Source organism: Chironomus tepperi, unplaced genomic scaffold (genome assembly GCF_022539635.2).
Source record: "Chironomus tepperi strain 1889 unplaced genomic scaffold, CSIRO-AGI_Ctep_v1 contig_100, whole genome shotgun sequence".
NCBI lineage: Eukaryota > Metazoa > Arthropoda > Insecta > Diptera > Chironomidae > Chironomus > Chironomus tepperi.
In genome coordinates this window covers 794,054-818,093 of record NW_027226222.1, presented here as the reverse complement: position 1 = coordinate 818,093, position 24,040 = coordinate 794,054, and the positions used below count along the sequence as shown (strand labels likewise).

The 24,040-nt window shown below is 30.5% G+C and overlaps 1 protein-coding gene across 4 annotated transcripts; it reads left to right on the top strand.

The window, feature by feature from the left end:
- Positions 1-927: 927 nt before the first annotated feature.
- On the top strand, positions 928-23,183 carry LOC139087175 (G protein-activated inward rectifier potassium channel 3-like). Of its 4 annotated transcripts, none has more exons than XM_070635911.1 (12): positions 928-1,215; positions 3,297-3,583; positions 19,875-19,989; positions 20,097-20,115; positions 20,207-20,455; positions 21,068-21,131; positions 21,206-21,230; positions 21,347-21,368; positions 21,490-21,653; positions 21,804-22,118; positions 22,242-22,347; positions 22,683-23,183. In XM_070635911.1, the coding sequence occupies exons 2-12, from the start codon at positions 3,315-3,317 to the stop codon at positions 22,991-22,993; spliced, it is 1,659 nt and encodes a 552-aa protein (XP_070492012.1). In that variant the 5' UTR covers positions 928-1,215; positions 3,297-3,314; the 3' UTR covers positions 22,994-23,183. The 4 variants fall into 4 exon arrangements, with proteins under 4 accessions (XP_070492012.1, XP_070492013.1, XP_070492015.1 ...); XM_070635912.1 differs by having other exon boundaries at positions 936-1,215; positions 22,728-23,183; XM_070635914.1 differs by lacking the exons at positions 928-1,215; positions 3,297-3,583 and adding an exon at positions 11,198-11,667.
- Positions 23,184-24,040: the final 857 nt, after the last annotated feature.

The window sequence follows — 24,040 nt, the reverse complement described above, 5'->3', positions numbered from 1 at the left end:
AAATAATTAATTTAATTGACAACGATTGAACTTGATTTATCATACACATTATGTGCACTCATTAGTCACGTGGTCGGACAAGAAAAATGTTTTATCGGTTTCAACGGTTTATTAAATTTTGAAATTTATGAATTTCGAAAAAGTTTGAAATCGAAAAAATCATGTTTTTAAATTTTTGTTGATTGCTTGATAAATATGAATTTGCTGAAATGATAATCGTAAGTATTATACTTTAATTTAACATTAAATGCCAAATTTGATCCTTTTGAGCAGTTAATTGTCAAAATTGATTGTTGACTAAATTTTTGTAAACATTCTTACTTCGAAAGAATTATGATCATAAATTTAAATTTTCGAAAATCACGTGTTTGATACATTTTTAATAGATATTCAGATAAAACATAAGTGTCACTGACAAACACTTGTTATTTGCCTGCATCTCATTAAAATGTCCAAATGTTCAAAGCAATTTTTTTCTTAATTTTTATTTTCGCAAATTAGTGCATTTTAATTAATCTCTTGACCTCCCAGAGTTTTAATGTATAGTTTCTATTAATGTATTGATGTCACACGGAGAGTAAAAAATTCTTGGTAATGCACAGGTAGAAATGTATAATTTTTAATACTCATTACACTCTGAATTTTTTTTTTCTCGAAACACGAAAAGCTGTTTGCACGGCAGTCAATTTTTTTGTAGAGAGCTAAAGTCCTGAGCTTTTTTTAATACTCAATATAAAGAAAACAACAACAACAACATTAAACACATGTTACAAACAAGCTCATTTTCTCAATTTTTTCTAGCGCACAGAAAATGATCAGTATATTTCTAACCGCCAAAGTGTTTTGAGCTGCTATCAGGAAATAAAAATTCGCTCGTCAAACAATATTTTTTTTCTTTCCTTTAACAATAAAATTGATTTTAATAGTTTTACATGAATGAATAACTAAATAGTTTAAGTTAAATAATCAATTTTAGTGAATGTGTTGATAATTTTTTAAATAGTGCATTTAAATTATTTAGTCTATTCAGGTGATAAAAATGTCCATAAATCAAAAAATAACAAAAAATTAAACAAGTGAGAACAGGCAAAAGCAGGAAATATCAACAAAGAAATTCAGTCATTCGATTGATTTTGTGCACATATTTAATAGCTTTGTAGCTTGCAGAAACGGAATTCTCTCAATTGATCGCATTCTGTGTACATTTAACGTGAGGTAAAAACAAAACATAATGCACGTTAGTTAAGTCGAGGAAACGAAAATTGAAATTTACGAAAAGAAATAATAAAATTAAGAAAACATAACAAAAATCACTGCCAATTGTACTGAGAGAATTGAGACTATTACTGCTGTTTTCGTATTTTACTCTCGTTTTTTGAAAAGATAAGCTCGTCAACAAAACAAGACAGCTTTGAGTATTGGAAGTAAAATAGTCATCAGCTTCGTTGCCAAAATTACTTCCTAATTTAAAAATGATAAAATTTAATATTTATTTCGTCCTAAATTTAATCAATTTGATATTCATACCTACTAGTTGTCTAAATTGAACGAATATGGCCTGCCCATCTCAAGCGATTCGCGCGAAGGACTGTCACTATATCTGACGCTGTCAAAGTTTAATCTGTTATGTGTACAAATATACTTGAAAGATCTAAAAGTGATGAGTCTAAGGCTGAGAATCAATAAAATTAAAAATTTGCAATTAAATAAAAACGATCAAAAAATTTTGAATTTGAAATTTCCGTTAAAATTAGAATTGAATTTGATATCCAAGTCGCACGCGAGAGTATTTGGAAATTCTAATAAAATACTAAGAATCGTGATTGTGATATGACGAAAAAGTAGCAAAAATTGCAAAAATAAAACACCCAAATACAAAATGTGCAGAAATAAAAGAGATGAGTCATGAAAAGAAGGAATTTTTTATGTGCATAATTTCAGTGCTTCATGTTTCAAGTAATAAAAGCGTGTTATGAATAAAAAGTATAATGCTCTTGACTTTAATGTTAATATGTATGATATTGATTTTTAGTGGATATTGACAAACGATATAATATACCCAATGTGTATCAATTTAAAGAATGACAATTCCCAAAAATGTAGTAGATACCAAATCAAACAATGTAATGACTCAAATACATTAAATTGTGATGTTTTATTTTTGTTTTTTTGTTTTGAGGTCGCCGAGGGAATACGAGAGTGCGATAAGAAATCCATAGAATTGAAATAACTCAACATATGATATGTATTAGTAGTCAAAGTTCATCATCTTTGTTGCCACTTTATATAGGACGCATACGAATTGCAAAACTATATTATTGACGTTTCTTAATTATATAGAGCATTTCCATAAATTTAATGTGTTTCAACATGAGCTTCTATGCTTCATATTCTCAACATTCGTTTTGCATTTATTGAGTGGTTCTCTATTGCTGCTCCTTTTTACTCCATTTTTTTCATATTCACTGGGGTGCATAATGAAATATTTTCGGGGGTTTTTTGTGACTATTACTTTTATCTCAGAAAAAATCCCCAGAGTAGAGATTTTTAATGGAAGTTGGGAATTTTACCCCCACTCAGTTATATTCATCAGACTTGAATAATATTGGGGATCGTCATATTGTTCGATGGACATCAGTCTTTGACCCATTTTCAAGAACCCCTAGCAATTCTACTAGTGTCACCCCTGACTGTCCACATATATCGAATCGCCACGATACATGGTATTATCGCACGCACATAATGTTGTATTGTGCTGATAATAATGAATTAATTTCATGTATATATCTATTAATAACATATAAAGTTAGTAGTACTATTTTAATTTCTTCATTTGAATAGAATATCAAGCTCGTATCGCACACATCACATATTCATACCTCTCGTAGAAGGTTTTTAAACATGCCCACAATTAATAAACAGTCATGAAAAGAAAAATTGATGAAAATCATTTGGGATGGAACTGAAATCAAAAAACAATTTTACACATGATTTCTTATTTTTCTCTCAATTTCTCTTGTATACAGTGTGTCTGAATATCCCAATAATAATAATAGTAATAATGATATTTTCGTCTAGCCGATCAATCGAGGAAAAAGAAGTTTCATACTTTTTTTTTCTTGTCTAATGCTCTGCAAGGTTGCTCCATGCCGTAATAATATTTGCGTGTCTAAAAGCATTTTCAACTTTATTCAGTGGATTTCAATTTTTCGATTCTTCCGATTGTATTAAACCATAATTTTCCTAGACACTACCTGAATAATGAAATCATAGTGATGTATAAAAAAATTTTATAGTGAACCACAAATGCAAGGATGGCATATTTAACACCGGAATCTGAATCTTCACCGACAACTGATCTCTCATGGACACAGCTAATAACGGAGCGTCAAAAGCCAACTATAGTTAGAATAGATGAAAAACCCAAAGAAATGAATCCTGAAGAAGTGCAATTAAATGGAAATACAAATGAAAATGGACGAAGGCCACCACGTGAGCGGCGTGAATCAATTTTAGGAACATTTAACAGACATTTAAGGATGTCATTAAAGGCAGTTTCAGAATCGCCAGGACCACTAACTAGGTGAGTCACATGACCATATCAATACGATGAGAAAATGTAAAGTCACATGCCGTTTTTAATACGTTAATTGCATCAGCATAAAAGGTTAAATGCTTAAATAAAATAATATTTACAACTTCATTTCAATTAAAATACAGACTATAAAGGTTGTCATCGCAATCAATCAATCAATCATTAAACTGATCACATTTTAATTAGCGGTAAACATTTTATATGTTATTAACTATTTTTTACGCTCCAATAAACCAGACGCAATCCTCACTTAACATGCTAAATGAGTTTATATATGAGATGAGGAAAAGAATCCTATTAACATTTCCACAAGTGCTTCAAATATGAAAATTGATAAATGTGTGATCTTTTACAAATTTTCCCTCATCAACTTTATAGCCATCATTAAAAAAGATTAAAAATAAAGCCTTCTCATTTCGCATTTCTTTTCTTTTTTAGAAGATCTTTCAATATGTGAACAATTGAGTGCTTTTATATTTTCTTTATTCACACAAAAAATAATATCATATTAGTGCTGATCTTGAAAAAGATCGTAGACTTTTATTTTTTACTAGACTATATAGTTTTACCTTGAAAATGTTTTTTTTTTAAAGATTCTTTAAAGGATTTTTACCTCATTTTTTTTTAATTAATTAGAAAATTGGACGATGACTCTAAATTGTAAAACATTGTCGTGTCATCATGATTCACAGAATAAATTTAGATTACGTATTTAATCTGGTGTTTCTAAATTGCTTTATTTAATAAAATAATAATTTGCTTTAAAACGTACATGTTGGATGATATCATTTCGTGACTTAAAATCAATTCATCAGAATGTCTTTAATTTTGCGAATTGATGTTTCAAAACCATGCAATTTCTTTCTGGATCGTAAATTGTGTGGATTTGTACGGTTTTATAAATTATCAAGCTAACATTTGAAGAAGCATAGAAAGTTGAGGGGGAAGGTTGTTAAGGAGAAACCTGTTTCTGACCTGTTCCTTAATGCAAATTTATTAAGAGTTCCAATTTCATCACGATTTCGTAGATTAAAGTATCTAAATTTCTGAAATATCTCAAATTTTTCAAACAAACAAGCAGCATAAGTATGCTCACAAAAAAAATCAATCATAAAGTGATACAACATATTATCTAGTATGTTCTTAGTCTGTTAGGATTTAGAAATTACAAGATCTGAACCAACGACCTTGAAATTATCACACGAAATGTGAGTCATGCGGCTTCCAAATTACTCCACAGAGGCAATTAACTGATTATAGCTAAGTCATGAGCTTCTAAAAATCTAAGTAAAAGTTAATTTAAATTAATGAATAGAGAAATTGTTTTACAAACTCTTCTTGCACAAGCAAAACAAATACGTCAATGAATGGAAAGCATTTATAGTAAAGTAAATGACAGTTAAAGGGTCAAAAGTTATCCATTATTCATTCTGAGTCATAAAATCTCTACACACTGCTATTTTAAAATCCATAAAACAAAATATCACAGACAGTATTTTTAAAAATATATCAAATCCACTTTTTAGCGAAATTTCAACTCTCATGATGTTGATTTAAGCTTAACAGCAAAAACAATTGTGATGAGAAGAGATTGTAGAGATGAAAATTGTATTTTCCGTCAGGAAATAAATCTTTCTTACAGATATTTCATTTCAAGCAAATTAAAAATAAGGGAGTTAGCATTAAAAGATTGTGATTAAAAAAATACGTAGCTAATGATTATTTAATTTAATATAATTTACTCAGATGATCTGTAAATTTAAATGTCGTATTCAAATTAACCTTGTTTTTCATATGAAAAGTGAGGATCATTCAGAAATTACGTAACGCTCAGGGGTAAGGGGGTTTCACAATTTTGGTTCATGATTTTGTTACAAAGTGTTACAGATGTATACCCTTAAACGTAATGTTTTTGGGTTACGTAATTTACGAATGATCCCTTAAGTGTTTGATGATCTTCTCCTTGAAAGCCAATAATCTTCAATTTAATAGGACTACGCTTTTGTCGTTTCATAATTTTTGACGAGATATCACTCTAGTATTCATATAAATCTGTTTCTCAATTCTCATTCATTTCTTTCCTTCATAGTCTCCGAAACGTCTCGAATCTGTTTTCTGATTTGCGGTTGACTTTTATTATTGTTTACAAAATTTATAACATTCTTTTCATCAGACATTATTTCTTTTTCTTCCCAAATCCTACATCATGGTATTATGATGTTCCTTTCATCGTATAAATGTACATGGATGTTTTCTTTTAATAAACGACTGTTTTCTTTTCTTCAACAGCATCAATTAATAATAAACCTGCAAATTAAATGCTTAATGCAACCATGTGTTGATATCTGAATGAATTATTCACTTACTTGAATTATAAATTGTTACATTTATTTACGATATTTGCAAAATATTGAATATCGCTTACTGTCATTATGACATTTGTGGCACAAATGCAACAGAAGAAAATACATATGCTTCAGACGAACATTTACGATACTTGTAATTCAAGATTTTTTTTTCTCTATTAAGAAAACATAGAAAAGTTTTCAGCATGAACGAAAAGAATAGTATATGAAGTTGACAAAAGCAAATGAAATGTTTCGAGTCGTTCACAATGTTCACTCATTCTTTTTTCAAAACTGTATGATCAACCTCAAATTTAATTTATAGTATTTTTTCTGCTATCACATTAAGTAAATAAATTTTCAGGCTTTACCTTGAAACTCGGAGCAGCTGAAATTAGAGTACCTAAAAGTAAACATGTAAATCATAAAATTGTAAAACGAAAGCGAATTTAAGAATTTTTTTATGTCAACAGATTTAGATTTATTTTAGATCTTTTTGAATTTTTCCTTGACATTAAGTGCTATGGCTAATTTACAATCTAAAATTCGCTAAGATTTTACGTATCAATTTGTATTTTAAGATCTAACCTAGATCTTCTAAGCACAGTGGCAAGCAACATTTTTTCCGCAACATATGATTTAATCGGTTTAATCGGCCGGCAATCGAGAATTCGGTGTGAGGTTCGATTTTCACTTGGGACGAACTATTGGGTGAATTTATTTTTTTTCAACAATTTCAAAATTTCTAAATTATTTAATCAAATGATTAGATATAGAATATGTTACTGTCTAAGTTTTTCAAGAAGTAACAATAGCAAATTAGTAATTACAATCATAGAAAATTTAAGTTTCAAGCATATGTGATCCATGTGATATTATGTGATACTCCATATGGCGTCCATATGGCTGCCAAATTTTGAAGTTTTCTAATTGGTCTTAATAAAAGGGGTTTAACAAAGTAGGGTTCCGTTACGGAGCCTTTTTCCTTTGTGTCGCTCGGGGACATTTGTTTAATAACATACCCCATAATTTAGACTTGTTTAGTCTGTGAGAAAATCAGCACAAGAGAGAAATTCAACTAGATGATCACTTATAATCCAAAATATAGATTAATCAAGAATAAATTAGAAGTGAATTTCACCATAAATGCCTTCATACAGTAGCGTGCAAAAGTTTGAAAACACCTTAATTTTTTCAGTTTTTTGGCTATATCTTTTACAATAACGTCTAATATTAACTGAAATTTTTACTAATTATGCTTCTTAACTAGTTAAATAAATAAAATAACAAAACTTAAATTTCAACTGTAACGGTTTTCAAAAATTCAAATTTTATTAAAATCACTGCCGTGCAAAAGTTTGAAAACAGTATAATTTTTTAAAAAATTAGTAAAAAAAAGACAAAATTGTCATTTTTGCGTATTAATTGTGCTTAATTATAAGAGATAGTTTAGTTTTTGATATATTAGAAGTGAGAAAAATATGGGAAAGACAAAGGAATTGTCAGAAGTTATAAAAAAGTTGGTGATAAAAGCTGTTCAGGATAAAATTCCTTATCGAAAGATTTCTGAGCTCTATAACATCTCAAAACCAGGAATTAGTCTGCTCCCACAAATGCTCAATTGGATTAAAGTCAGGACTTTGTGAAGGCCAATCGAGTAGTCTGACTTTTTTCATTGTAAAGAACTGCTTTACAGATTTTGGAGTATGCTTTGGGTCTTTGTCTTGCTGGTATATCTAGCCACGAGGCATTTTATTCTTCACATGAGGTAACATCACGTCCTTCATAATGTCCAAATATACCTGCTGATCCATTATGCCTTCTATGCGGTGAATAGGACCAATACAATCACGGTTAAAGCAGCCCCAAACCATCACGTTACCTCCACCATGTTTTACAGTTGGAAGTTGGTATTAAGGATCAAAACGAGTACCTGCTGGACGTCGTACGAACTTCACAATATCAGAGCCAAATAACATAAGTTTCGATTCATCACTAAAAAGAACTTTCGACCATTCTTTTGCAGTTTAGTTTAAGTGTTTCTTCGCAAATTGAACTCTGGCTTTACGGTTCTTAACGGATATGAGTGGTTTCATAACTGGACGTCTTCCAAATAAATTATTATTATGTAGGTGACGTTTAATAGTGTCGACACTGCAATTTACTCCATGGTATTTGCTCATCATTTGATTTAATTGAACTGCAGATTTTTGAGGATCGTTTTTACTGTATCTTACCAACATTCTTTCAGACTTTTCACTCATTATACTTGGTCTTCCTGAACGTGGACTGTTCTCAACTGTATTCCCTTGCCGAAATCTCTTGTAAAGCAGATTAATTCCTGGTTTTGAGATGTTATAGAGCTCAGAAATCTTTCGATAAGGAATTTTATCCTGAACAGCTTTTATCACCAACTTTTTTATAACTTCTGACAATTCCTTTGTCTTTCCCATATTTTTCTCACTTCTAATATATCAAAAACTAAACTATCTCTTATAATTAAGCACAATTAATACGCAAAAATGACAATTTTGTCTTTTTTTTACTAATTTTTTGAAAGAAATTATACCGTTTTCAAACTTTTGCACGGCAGTGTTTTTAATAAAAGTTGAATTTTTGAAAACCGCTACAGTAAAAGTTAAAGTTTGGTTATTTTATTTATTTAACTAATTAAGAAGCATACTTAGTAAAAATTTCAGTTAATATTAGACGTTATTGTAAAAGATATAGCCAAAAAACTGAAAAAATTAAGGTGTTTTCAAACTTTTGCACGCTACTGTATATACGTGGGTAGATCAAAAAACTTATAAATATCCTTTTGACACACCTTGTTAGCAATATATAGCCCTGTTTTTGAATATGACGAAAGCATTTGAATCAATTCCCAAATGATGAATTGATTAACTTATCATGATAGAAATACTTTGTTCCTTATTACGCCTGAATTTTCATGTAGGAATGTCATAAAATTAATTTGTTGAAATTTGTATATTTGAAATGTCAAAATTAATTTATTTCAAATAGTTTGCAAATTAAATTGTAGGCAATCTGTAGACGTATGGATAAAGTGATAGCCACAGTACACTGAACATGATGAAATGTGCTAAAATGAAATGTTTTATAATGCCATGTGACATATAAATGATTAAATTAAATAAAAGGAGACAAAAGTACGGTATTGTTGCTATATTTTTTTCTTAAACGTCGACATTGCTCGTAGTAATAATTCAGACTATGTTAGACTATTCATATAGTGAGAAAAAAGATACTGTGAGAGATCTCGTTTGCTCATTAGGACACAAAGTAAATTTATTATGTTTATTTTGACAATGATAAAGAAAAAAAAGAGAGTTAAACGAATGAAGACATCACTCGTCATGTGCTTTAAATATATACACAGCATCCAGATACGGTTACACTCATGACTGCTTAATTCCCTTCATTTTTTTTCATACTTGAAAGAACAAGTCCAATTTCTCTTCCCGATACATCGGAAGATGATCATTTTTCACACACATTTTAAATTCAATGTCAATGGCATCCAGCTGCACGTCTTTAAAGACATTTGAAACAAGCATAATACACCACGTCGTGAACTATTTGGTGTGTGAAAATGCGAAACAGACGACGACGCTATTGGCAACAACAAGACGAGAAAAGTTTCTTAATTTACGAAGAAAAAAAAATCCTTATTTTTTTGCCAGCATTCGTGCTATTTAAATGCTTAATTTGTAGTCGAGGTAAATGTTTAAATCACACTCAAAGTATATGTGTTAGAAAAAAGAAGATTTGTGAAAATATCGCCGAAAAAAGTATGTTTGTAGTAAGAGGGTAAGCAGGGATGTGTTTTGTACGTTCACGTCCGACTTGACTTTGTAGTTTACTTTTCAAAAAATGTAAACAATTATGTTTGTTATCAGCCTCACATGAAATGTAAACGTGCTTATTATCATTTGCAATCATTTATTTATTCGCATGTTTTATACTTTATAAACATGTCAACGTGCTGAAGGATGTCTAGGGATTTAAAAAAAAATTTACGACAGTCATCTGAAATCTCACTCGTGTCAGCTATACTATGTCAACTATACTCATGTCATATCTAGTGATTTGTTTTTATTTTATGAAAACATAATTATAAAGGTAGCAAAGTATGTAGATAACTGCAAGGCTTAGTTACAAAATTGTTTGGTATCAAATTTCTTGTGATGACGTTCGGTATTCAGCTGTTTTCCACAATATTAAGTCATAACACATTATTGTTTTGACAAAATGAATCAAAACAAAGATATAAGGCAGGAAGTACAGTTCAAATAATGTTTTCACATTTTTCTTTAGTTTTTGATTCATGATTGGAATTTGTTGTGATTTCTGTTATCAATAAATGAATTAATTCTTTAGGGATGAGTCATTCAATTATTGATATTCAAATCAAAAGCAACACAAGTCGAATAATTGATTCAAAGTCTGGCGTGACCCTGGCATTGTGGCAAATATAAACCGAATTCGATATCATGTCAGAGTCACGTCTGATTGGTACCAGATTCTAGATTAATAAACCGTTTTGTGTTATCCAGGAATTGTCTCTTTTCTTCCCATCGTAACGCTTTGTGCCAAATCATGAACCAAAGTATTTATTTCGTAACAGAAATTTTGGTTCATGAGTTGGTTAGGTGTAGGGACAAAAACCCTAACAGACAAAGAGCATGGTCTCAAGAGCACAGTTAAGAGCAACGATGACGAACATGCTCACTTAGTATATTTAAGTCTCTTTGTCTTTTATGTACCTCTGTTTTAAAGGATCCTGAATATCTAGTCTAATTGTAGATTTAATCCCTTTCAAATAAAGCTGATCATAATGCATGATTCAAACAAAATGACAGAAACTAAAGCACCTTATTCATTCTATAGCATCTGAATCGTGTATAAAATTTAATGAAGATATTGAAAACATAAATTAGACATTTATTATGTAAATTACGTAGACAAATGTAAGAATCACGTCATAACCATGCGTCTTTGGAATATTTAAAACAGAAAAAGATGATTTTTTTCCTTCTCTTGGTTTGGGGCTTAAAAGAGAATTTCTTATTTTATTTATAGATTTTTCACATACATTTTATTTTTATATAATTTGGTGTTCATACATACACAATATAAAATAGACATTATTAAAAAAAAAGTTTTTCATCTTTTTTTGTAAAAAAAAACGGCTCAGGAAGAAAAAAAAATCTGTATTTCGCCAGTCTGCAAATTGTCTTTGTAACTAAATAGTCAATCACACTTTTTCGTCTGTGAAACAAAAGATTTTTTTGCGATTTTTTGTAAAAAATATTTTTAAAGGAAATAATATTTGAGCGAGTAATAAGCTCAAAGTGCAAAGAGGATTCCGTCGTAAAATTATTAAATTTACCATTAAATAAAAATGATATTGCTAAGCTTTACGAGACACATACGACTGCCAAGTCTTTGTTAGCGTAGTCTCTTACATACTTAGGATATAAATATAGTAAAAATTATTAGTGCATTTAATGAAATGAAAAATCATCGCATATACGACAAAAGTGCCTTTAGACAATTCAAATTTAAATTGAAATTTACTTTTAACGAAATATGATCATCAAGTATTGAACGATTTATTAGTGCAATGTGTAAATTAGTTGTAATGGTTCTGATACTCCTGACACTACTTGTTAATTACCTAATGATTGTATTTTATAAATGTTTGTGAGTATTAATCTGTCCACACTATTATTTATTTATTTATCCTTCGTCTCTTTCCTTCTCATTTAAATCCACTCAATCTCATAGTCAATGAAAATTTTTAAATCATCATCTGATTGGTTATTTTCTACTAATATATATTTTAAAGTTTATTATACGAAAGTCTATTGACTTTTTGAAAGAAATATACAAGCCGTAAATAACTGAAACGCATTTCCTCATTACTTCGGTCGCTAAACTCTTTGACAATCTCGGGATGAAGTGATTCACACTATTATTTTTCTTTTCAATTCAATTGTAAGCTATGACTGGGATCATCCTAGAGTAAAAGCTGGCGCTTGTTTTCTTGGCATAAATAACAAATTTTAACTTGATGACAAGGACTGCAATTGATGCAGATCTAGGGGCATGTAGCCAATGTTATAGTGACGCTGTCGCGACTCCTTTTGTGTAATATGCAGGGTAATGAATCTTTCAATGAAATGAAGAACAACCTGTTTGCCACGGTTCGCGTATTGTGTACCGCGAATCTTTTTCGAAAAATCCAAAAATAGACGATTTTTAGAAAGCTTTAAGATTTGAATAGAGGCACAAAACAGGTTGTACATCAATAATTTAATAAATACATCCCAGTTTCTTATAAAAACGACGCTCACCCGGAAGTCAAACTGCAAAATGATGATGAAAATTCGGCTCCAAACCAACTTAACTCTGACCTGGAGCCAGAGTCGTGCAATATTCTGCCATTTCAACGCCGATATTGTAAATTGAAGCGATGATCGATATATAGGATCCTTTGACTGATAATTTTAGCTCACCTGCGAAGTTATTACATTGTTTCTCAATCATATCCTGTCGACTTGTCTGACTATTAAGTCAGCAAAGGTTGATCGAATTCGTAGTCATGGAGAACATAATACAGTACATTTGCCTGGAATATTGTATTAGAAACCAAATTCAAATTTTTCTATATCGTATGACTTTATTATAGCGAAATTTCACCACAATTCGCGGTTTTGAAATACTTTGTCAACAACTGACACGTGAAATCACAATTTCAAAATTCCATTTTTAATACTTTTACTCATCACTAGGAATATCATTCATAAATTCCTGACTACGTATTTATTTTTTAGATGGGGTTAAAGTCAACTTGTATCTTCAATTTTTTTATATCCTACAATATATGCTAACTGAGTTGATTGATTAAAGTTATGCGAAACCTAGAAAATCTACTCGTTTTTCCAAAATAAATAAATGATTTTTGTATAAAATTTGAGATCTGCTAATTACCCCAATCGAAGAAAAACTCTTGCACCTCATAATATCAGATAGTATAAACTAATATTCTAAAATGAAATCAGGTTGAATCGTTTAATGCATTGGTGAGCAACCTTTTATTTCGAGGCATATATTGATGGTATGCTTCGACTGAAACTGCGCAAATCAAACGGTACATTTCATTTTCAAAAATTTATGGCGACACTTTATGACAATTAATGCCGTGGCACACAGGTTGTCCACCACTGGTTAAACGAGTCCAAATATCAAATATTATGAAAAACTTTTTAAGATCTTCGGTGTTATTTTTATAACAAATTTATCATACAAAAAGGGCTGGCCATACTAAGACATGTAATGCTTATTCGTTAGAATTATTTTGTATCTGTCGCGATCAAGAAATATATTGATACAGAGAAAGACTACGATCAGAATAAACACACACAGCGATAGCTTAATGAGTAAAGTGAAAATTTCAAAATCGCCGAATTTATCAGTTCATAATTAGATCGAAATCGCTTCAAAGTTACTTTTTGCTGCTCGAGAAGAAAATCAATTTTTTTTTGCTTATTTTATTATTCCATGAAACTGAATAAAGACAGAAAAAAGGAATAAAATCATTTGAGAAGAAAAAAGAAATTAGTGAAATCAAGAAAATTTTCTGCTGCCATAAATATAATGTAAACCGTAGAGAAAGTGATGAAAGTACAGAACTGATAAATATGTATCAATTATTTCGCCGTTTGTCAAGTTCATCATCGTCATTTGATGATTTTGTGATAGATTCAACGGAGGATTTGAAGGACACAATTGCTAAGTAAGCATTTACTACAAAAATATTATAGTAAAATCGCACGTCTTTGAAAGCAATTTTCATGACGTTTTAGAAGAAAGAGAAAATATTGTGCTCATCCGTATATTTTTGGCAGTCATGTGTGCCTATAACGACATATACTATATTATAGTGGTCGAAAAGAATGAAATATATTTAAATTAATGCAGACATTTTTCTTTTCTTTGTTGAAATTACAGTGCCTTTTGTTTATTTGATTTCATTAATATAATACGTATATACATACATATATTATTTGAGTTCTCATTCAGCAATAAGAAATTATATTTTTTTTTGCTATACTTTTTTTTATTTTTACAAACGTTAATGAGCTCAAAATGATGAAATCACGACACAATCTTAACTGTGCTTTAAAAATAAGAAGTACTCACTTTTCTTAATTTATTTAACGTTGAAAGAATGAGACATTAGCGTAATTCTATTTTCATGACCACAAAATGTATTTGTTTCTGCTTCCAAGACTCATATTTCTCTTTGATGTGTATAAGAAGATATTAATTGATAATATAATTGAACACGACAGGAACAGCTAGTCATGTTAACAAGGATATGAGCAATTTTTATTAATTTATCTATTTGTTAGTGTCAAAATTATGAAAATAAATCTCTTTAATAATTTGTATATCTAATTTATTCGTACTATGAAGTTTTATGAATCATAGCCAGCTCAAATTTCTTTTATTGTGCTAAATTTTGTCTTTATTGAATGAATATATGCCGACTCGTCATCTACATGAATTTAACTCGTGTAGATTCAATATAGAGTAATGTAATGCAGTTTGGCTAATTTGCTGATTGTACTATTAACAGTTGCTCTAACATTGAGATCAATAGATGTGTGTTCCACATGCATTACTTAACTAGTACCTTAACAGGCAACAAACATGCTTTCGAGAGCTTGTTCATCAATGATGTAGTAGATGCTCTCAGCTCCAACGTAGCTCACTCTGACCATGCTCTTTGCTTGCGGGAGGTAACTTATTAAGTGAGAGGTCACCATACCTCTGAACTCAAACATATCCCCGGGAGCTACAAATATAATCAAGTGCCAGACCATTGTGACTATTGTCTGTGCCAAATTCGATAAAAACCACCTTTATGCTAGACTCTTGCAAGCCTGGGGCTTAATTTTTCACATTTTCTTCGTCGTGTGCCTTCTGAGATCATAACACCTCGTATTAAAATCTGAATCACATCTTTGATGACAATACTGTCACAAGCTTACAAATTATCATAGCTCACAATACAAGAACCACTATTCTAAATATAATAATTCACCTTGACACTGATCCTCTGTAAATTTTGCGGTTTCATTTGTTTTCTTAAAGAGAAATCACGATGTTTTGTGGTAAATTTCAAAAGTCTCCCCCACATTGAAAACGTGCTGTTATATTTTCACGTACTTATATTCAACAATCAACCAGACAAAAATTTTATAATGATTTTATTTATATGAATATTTAATTCAGATTTGAAGTTGAAATTTGCGAATTCATTTATAACATGTGAAATTTAAGAGAAAATAGAGTTCAGGGATGCAGTCTGATATTTTTCGAGGTAAATGAAGAAGGTGACTGAAAACCATTTGCGAGCAGACTTTATTATATTGATTGAGTATATGGATGAGCATAATAATTTAGGTGACTTTGCTCATTGTCTTTTAAGAATTGTAGGGGTAATTTGATCTTTTGAGTGAATCGATGTTACTTGGTGGCGGAATGATTTCGTCCTTCGGTACCTAATTATTGTGACACCGATCAAGCTTTCACGGGTTCGTGACTCGGCAGGGGACACTTTATCAACTGTCCTTTTTCGAATCATATGCAATAAAAACGCGGATCACAGCTTTCCTTTGTAGACTAAAGCAGTAAGCTAAAATAGCGTCATCAAAGGAGTGTTTCTGATCCCAATATAAACTGTAGGTCTATTAAGTGCAATGGTCTGGCGCACTCTCACTCGTTAAATAATCTTTGATCTCCCAATAATTCTCGTCGTCAGTTGGATACTTAACTAATATGTATTTTATTTTTCGTACAAAAAGAAAACATTTGGAATCTACAAAAAAAAAATCGGATACTTTACATTTGCTTATGTTTTCTGTTTGTTTACGTGTGTCTAGGCGCTATATTTTAAAAATTTGAGGAAAACATCTTAATAATATGAGAAGTATATATACTTCCCTATACTTCAAAAGTAAAAGAACTATATATTAATGATGTATGATGAAAAAACCAGCAAGAAACACATTTGGCATCGGATTTCACAGACGTTGAGACAGTAAAATATCGTCACATGTATAGTACATAATTGAAAATTGTAATATAATAACTGACCTTACTATGTGTCCTTGATATTTATTTTATTTTCATTTTCGTTAATTTATCGACTCATCAAAGGATTCATTGGTAGCGTATGTAAATAAAATGTACTAAAATGTTTGTTAATTAGCTTCATAAAAATGACTAGCATTTCTTCAACACAAGAAAAAGAAAAATAAAATAAATGAAAAATAATTTCATTTTTATGGTTCCTCGGAATGTACTTCGGTTGTAGAGAAAATTGTATAGAGCATACAATAATAAAATATATACTGATGTTCGCATCTGCAGAAAAAGATTGTATGTAGGTTCACTATAAAAATAATTTTAAAAAGGAAATATTTAAAATTATATGCGTCTTTTGAACAATTTAGAGCACACGCTCTTGCTTAACCATTCACAATTTCTCACTTCCTCTCCATAAAAATATTTCTATCGACGGCATGCATTTCAGACCTTCACGCGAAAGGAATGAACAAAAAAAAATTCTCGAAATTCTATCAAGTTATTGCCTAGTGTCAATTTTACTAAAATCGCGCATATGCGCAGTTAATAACATTTGTTTATGATATTTTAATATCATCGCATATCGCATTTCACTATAATAAAAATATAAATAGAAGTAAAATTATGACGATAAAATCATATCCTTACTCAATAGGTCACTAGAGTGTAGTAGACATTTTGTAGTATCTGTACAAACAAGAAGCTCGTATTGATTGATCTCCCGAGCGACAAAAATGAAGAAGACTCTGGCATGAAGCTCAACTAAACCTCTTTTAATAACGCCAAGTAGGAGTCGGTTATATGTGGCGTCGATATGGCTGCAAAAAATAAGCAACTTCCATTTATGTCGCTCGGGTATTGATCGAAAAACAGTTGATAATGTAGATGTTTTGGTTGGCGCCTACGCTTTTTAAAGGTGTTGCAGGAAGTCAATTACTCATCAGATTATCGTGTCTAAAAATATTGAACTCTACGTCAGATACAATGTACATCCCCCAACTTCTTTGTATTTATATACGATCATTTCATAAGAATACAAACAAAATTTCGTCGTGTTTATTATTTTTATAATCTCCTAGTAATATACATCACATAACATCGATCAATAAACAAATCGGAAGTTGTTTCATCTATCAAAGTAATGTGTAATATCAGTAGTTAGTTGATTATTGTGTTGGTAAATGATTTTATTTTATGACGTTTATTTTTGAGGATAAAAATAAATAAATAAATTCTGTAAGGTGCAAAATTAGAAACTGAAGAGCATATACACTCTATTTATAAATGTGTTCATTGCATTTTAATGAGCGCAATCGACGATAATCAATCCACTTCTCTTCAATCTACATTGTTTATGTACACACATATAATATCTGGGATGTAAACATGTAAACATGTATTCACAGAAATATAATATTCAATTTAATAGATTTCAAGACCAGGCCGTAAGCTGACTAAAAAGTTTACAATTTACTCTCGTGTAAATAAGGTCAGTTTTTCTTCTTACGTCATATCGAGTGAGGATGAATAAAAATAATTCAATTATTAATCAATCGCATATATTTTTGGTTATCTCCTTTGAGAATTATGAAAGTTTATGTCTAGTCGGTGTAGAATTTATATTTAAAGATTCTTAATAAAAAATGTTATTTTTAGAAACATCCAAACAAACGAAAATTCCCACATTTTATTCATTAAAGGAGACTTTTAGAGCATTAAATTATCACTTTTGTATAACATTATGTACAACATCTGTTGACTTAGTGTCACAAGCAGTTTAGACAATGTTTGAACTATGAAGAGCTATTAATTAATAAATGGTCAACTATTATAATGGAAATAATGACTGTATAAGCCATAATTGACAAATGACCATTCTTATTTCTCACCAACATTAAATGAAGCTCAATAATTTCACTTTCTTCTTTTTCTATTCCAAAAAAAAAGTGTTCATTTGGTCACGGAAGGTTACCATGAAATTTTAATTAATTGCATTTATATAGGGAATTAAGAAGAAGCAAGGAGATTGGAGAATAGAGCAAAAAAAAAAACTTGTCTGCTTTATTACGAGACCACATGTCAATTAATGATTTCTCTTAATTATTCTCTCATAAGCAAGTTAGAGAAAAAAAAATGATTGATAACATGTCCAATGATTTCATAAATAATTCATAAGATTGCAGTTCAAGCAAATTTCTCGAGGAAACGATGATGTAAGAAATCATTTTGTATCACATTTATTCACAGTTATTCAATTCAGGCTTATCATCTTATTTTTTGTCATTCAATTATTATGATGATGATTTACTATTTTTAGCTTGCTGCCCAAAAAACGTTTGAATCTCGTGCTTTATCTGAAAAAAGATTGTACAATAGTCTGATAGTCTGAATAATAGTTGAGCATTTACGCGTTCAAGGTTTTCTCGGACTCATACAAGTCTAGCATGATTTACGGGACGCGGGATGGGACCGGGATTGGAAATTCCCTTCCCGTTCCCATTGTCATTGCTTACTAGGATGTTTAATATATGCGTGCATCCGACGGTCATAAAATTTTGTTGTTAAACAATCCGAGGCGATAGAAAAAGCTTTGTCAATGTCAAGGAAAAGCACACAAAAGTGACATTGACTTTTAGGGAATACTCAAATAATCATTATATTTAATATATTTATAATCATAATAATCAACAATAGATATCGAACATGCAATCAATGAGCTTAGACGTCCTTGAACAATTTTTACAAGTGCTAAGTCTCTTATCTATCAAATATTGAAGCGACGATGATTTTTCCAATCATTTGGTTATTGAATATTTTATGAATTTTCCAAATATTGACTTATAAAGATTTGATACAAGTGATAGTATACAAATAGTAAGCTTAATACCTATAATGTAAATATACATATAACAAAAAATTATTCCATCAATTATTAATGAAGTTCATGTTATTAATGGACTCAATCAAGTTAAAGGGGTTTGAATCTAGATGTCAGTATTTCAATAAGAAGTTCAGTATCGTGTACAGTACCAATCACATGATATACAATTAACAATCATCAAACAGAAAAGTTTAATCGCCATTCTGCTTTTCTTCTGGTTCTATTGAAGATCTTTGATTATTTTGCGGATTAAATCGATAAATCGGTTAAACACTCTGTATAGTGTCATATTTTAACATAAAATTGAGGCAGAATGTCTGGATTTTGTATAATTCCAAGAAAATGGGAAAATGATGAGAGTCAAATTTAAATTAATATCCTTAGTGGACGTAAAAGAAGTTATAGCTAGTTAAAATCAAGTTAATGACTAGCTAAAGACCTGTTTTAATTTTGAGACACACCCCTTTCCAGCCCCTGTTTCTTAAAAAGCTAACGTAATATGTAAACGAGCCCTTAGATTTAAGCAGATTTCACGAGTCAATGACTTTAATGGCAATTTAGTAGATTTTATGACTTACAATGAATGAATATATTTCTGAGAAATGTCAATGAACTGAAAGGAGGTGTCAACAATAAATTAAAATTCTCCTGGTAGCAACAAAAATTCAAAATATTTACCTGCCGATTAAAACGCTCTTTAACCTTACATTATGCGTATCAGTGACTAACGTACTTGGTTATTGAATATTTACATTTTCCACGTTCCATGTGCATTAAGAATGAATGGAAAGCCCACTTCTCTCAGCATGAGGAGATGCCGTTGATTTTTTATTTTAATCATTTTCTTTTATTTCTCTTTCTCATTAAATAGGTATAGACAGACGAGGTTTTCATCTAGAAGAGTACGAAAGCGAGTCATATTTAAGCATGGAGATGTTAATGTTGTTCAAGGAAATGTAGCTAAAAGACGTAGACGATATTTGCAGGTAATATTACATTAATGCATATATTGATTCGATTGCATAATTGACCAACTGCTCTACATTTTGTTGTTTCTTTTTCTTTTTATGAATAATTCCAATTGAATCTTCAGGATATATTTACCACATTAGGTATGTACATTAATCAAAGTACTGCAATGTTATAAATAGAAATATTGCATTTTAATTATTGCTTTTTTTTCTTCTTCTTCTGTACATCTAGTCGATATTCAATGGCGTTGGACAATACTAGTTTTTGCAATGAATTTTATATTATCATGGCTGTTTTTGGGCGTTGTGTGGTATTTAATAGCATATGCACACGGTGACATAGAGTTTTTTAATAAGTCTGAAGATGAGCGAGAAGCATATCAGAAGAGTTTAAATATCTCCTCGTATACACCTTGTGTCACTGAAATTCATTCTTTTCTATCAGCTTTTCTGTTCTCATTAGAAACACAGCATACCATTGGTAAGTAATATAATCGTGTATAATTTATTCTTTATTGCTGCTGTTAATGTAATTACTAAATGATATTTTCGAGTTGTCTCAAGGCACGGTTTGAGTTTACCCTCGCGGCATATGACATATTTTGGAACTATTTTTAGATTTATTTCATTTTTATTAAAGCTACAATTCGACTCGGTTTTTATATCGAATAGTCGACATATTTTGGAACTATTTTTAGATTTATTTCATTTTTATTAAAGCTACAATTCGACTCGGTTTTTATATCGAATAGTCGGCTCAAGCCAACTCGACTCCACTTCCTGTCGACTTTGAGAGCTGTTTTTTGTTGAAATATATCCTTAAAGTATGTGAACGCAGTTTGAAGCAGAGCTTAAAGTAGACTCGAATTGTATGAACAGTCAAGTCGACTAGAAGCTCTAGTTTGAAGAGAGTCCATTTGAAAAATGAAATAATTCTATTCTAGTTCCAAAAAAATGTATGACCGTAAAATCCGTGCCATGTGTCACTCGGGCTAACCCTGATTAATCTTAAATTTGTTCTCAATTTATCTATAATAAAATAAGACATGAATAAAATTGCATGAAATAAATTATTGCCAATTCTAATTTCAAGGCTACGGTCATAGGTATGTAACCGAGCAATGTCCAGAAGCCATTTTTATGCTTTGTCTGCAGAGGTAAAAAAAATTGTGTTTAATTGCCTCATTAACATGATTACTGATTAAATTTTCATTCTCATTTTTACTTCCAGTATTATGGGAGTATTTATTCAAGCTGTAAGTTTATAATGTTCAAATTATATTGAATATATTCAATAACAGTCTCTTTCTCTCTCTCTCTCTCTTTATTCCCTTCAATTTCTTTTTTTATTAATTATTTTCTCTGCATGTAGTTTATGGTGGGCGTTGTATTCGGTGAGTTTCTTTTATGTCATTACTCATAAGTGTAAAATCAATCACATTTATGTAGTGTATTATCATACATTCATTCTTTATAAACTATTATTAACACTTATCTTCTTCTATTTTTTAATAGCTAAATTATCACGCCCCAAAAAGCGTGCTCAAACTTTATTGTTCTCACGGAATGCTATTATTTGCCACCGCGATGGCGTGCCATGTCTTATGTTTAGAGTCGGTGATATGAGAAAGAGTCACATTATTGAAGCTCATGTTCGTGCACAAATAATCAGACGAAAGGTGAGAGAGTAGAACTTTAAGCTTTTAAGTTAGAACTTTTGCATTAAGCTCTGCCTGTTGCATATATTTGAGGGGTTGATGAGTAAAGCTATGCTAAAAAGTTTCTCTAATTCTCTTTCTCTCATTTATAAAAAATTTACTCTAATTTAGGTAACGAAAGAGGGAGAGCTATTACCATTTTATCAACAAGAGTTGTTAGTTGGTGCCGATGGCTCGGATGATCGTCTCATGTTTATATGGCCGACATTAATTGTACATAGAATAGATGAAGAAAGTCCACTATATAATTTATCAGCTCAAGATATGTTAAAGGAACGTTTTGAGATCGTAACGATGCTCGAGGGTGTTGTGGAATCGACAGGAATGACAACGCAAGCGCGTAGCTCTTATCTACCATCGGAAATTCTATGGGGTCATCGATTCGAATCAGTCGTTTCATTTAAACGTGAAACGGGCGAATATGAAGTAATTTAATCAAACATTTAATGATTCTTATCTCGCTTCACTTACTTACTATGTACAGTCCATGCAGATGATTAATATATATTTTTTACTTTCTACCGATTCTTTTATTTCGATAAATTCTAGGTCGATTACACTCTATTTAATAATACGTATGAGGTCGACACGCCATTATGTTCGGCAAAGGAATTAAATGAAATGAGAGCTGAGAGTCAGTCGCAAGGTGAAGCAGGTGAGTTGTTGTTGTTAAGATGGTTATCATCCATGAAAAAAAAATCTGAATATTTTCTTCTTTCTTCTCTATCTCTTCTTTTAAACAAAAATATTCTTCCTTCTTCATTCCTCAATTCATAATAATTTATATCTTCTCTTCATCGTTATTATTATTGTTTATCTATTTTTTACTTACCATACTTCTCTTACTGTTTTTTTATGAATTGTTGTAAATGATGGAAAAAAAATCTTATTTACCCATGAAAAATTATTTCTTTTCATGCTTCCCAAAATAATAAAACAAAATATATACTATACATTGAAATTGAATCTACTTAACAACATTAAAATTAGATCAAAATAATTCAGCATTTAATATTCATCATATTCCATCATCAGTTTCTTTAGAAACGCCGAGTGAAAGATCAGCATCGGTTGAGCCGTCGAATCACGAGCAAAAGAGTTGTCTAACTTTGAATCTTCCAAATGGTAACTTACCGAATTCACGTAAGACATCATTCTCATCAATGCCAGCAACGATTGTAACAATACCTGATGATCATGAGCCTTTAACTATACCGTCCCAATCGCAACAAGAGCCTCAATCAAGTAGTAGAAAATTAAGTAAATTGTCTATAATAGATCCAATAGATTCCATTTGCTGACGATATAATGATCTGCTTGCAATTTCTGTTGTTAAACATTTTATACATTTAATACTGTTCAAAGAAGTTATTTAAAGAAGATAATTGATATCAATATTGTACATAGGCAAAGAAACATGATAGATAAGGTGATTATATTTTAAAGTAATAAAAAAAAACTGGAAATTATCCTATTATATTTTATATAGAGCATGCAGACTTTTGAACTCTTTTATGTGTACATATTCTGATCTGATCTATTCATCAATTTGATTTTTTCTATTCACTTTAATTTACAGAAGATTGCACATCATAAATTATTTCGATAGGAAAAGAAAAATTAATCAGCATGAATGGGGCTTTTTTCTTTAAATTTAATTTATACTTTCCCATTTGGGTCTCACCTATAATTCTTAGCGCATTCTTGAAAATGGTGGCTTTTTTAATTTCAGTTTGATCGTCTGGCTGACTAGTTAACAGGATAAGGTACGAGATCTCGTCAACCTTTTTACACTTGTTTCCGCATAATTTCATTTCACAAAAAAATAATAATTAAAGCGTTGCTTTCAATAAATTTAAATTTTTATCAACCGTTAGAATTTTTAAATTCTAAATTCTAATTCTTCTTGACATTTATAAATTTATTGAGAAATGCTTTCGAATGTTTATTCTGGATATTAATTGCGAGTTAGATCCTGCTGGATCTTGTTTTATAGGTCGAATAGTTTTCAAATTTACAGATTGATTCGTGATAATTTATTAGCCAATTAAAGATCGCGGTGTCAAAATGCGCTAAAGTTCCTCGATAAGGTCGAGCACTTTCGTAATTTTTTATTTTCAAATACGAACAAAAAATATATTACATTATATTGTTACATTCTTTTATGAGCGACTTTAACTACATTTTTTTTTCAACCATAAAAATTTATTTCTTCCTGTAATATCAACAATCTTCAATGAACTTCACATCATCATCATCAAGAGCAACAACAGCAAGCATGGGCATCATCGTATTCGCTGATTTTGTTCGACTAAATCTATGTTGCGCTTCTGCCGTTTGATCAACAA

What these genes read in the sequence shown, in the direction of transcription:
- LOC139087175 (XM_070635911.1), top strand. Translation starts at nt 3,315, where the DNA reads ATGGCATATTTAACACCGGAATCTGAATCTTCACCGACAACTGATCTC. An exon ending in TTTATGCTTTGTCTGCAGAG is followed by an intron (nt 21,132 to 21,205) that starts GTAAAAAAAATT and finishes TTTTACTTCCAG; the next exon opens with TATTATGGGAGTATTTATTC. An exon ending in TATGGTGGGCGTTGTATTCG is followed by an intron (nt 21,369 to 21,489) that starts GTGAGTTTCTTT and finishes ATTTTTTAATAG; the next exon opens with CTAAATTATCACGCCCCAAA.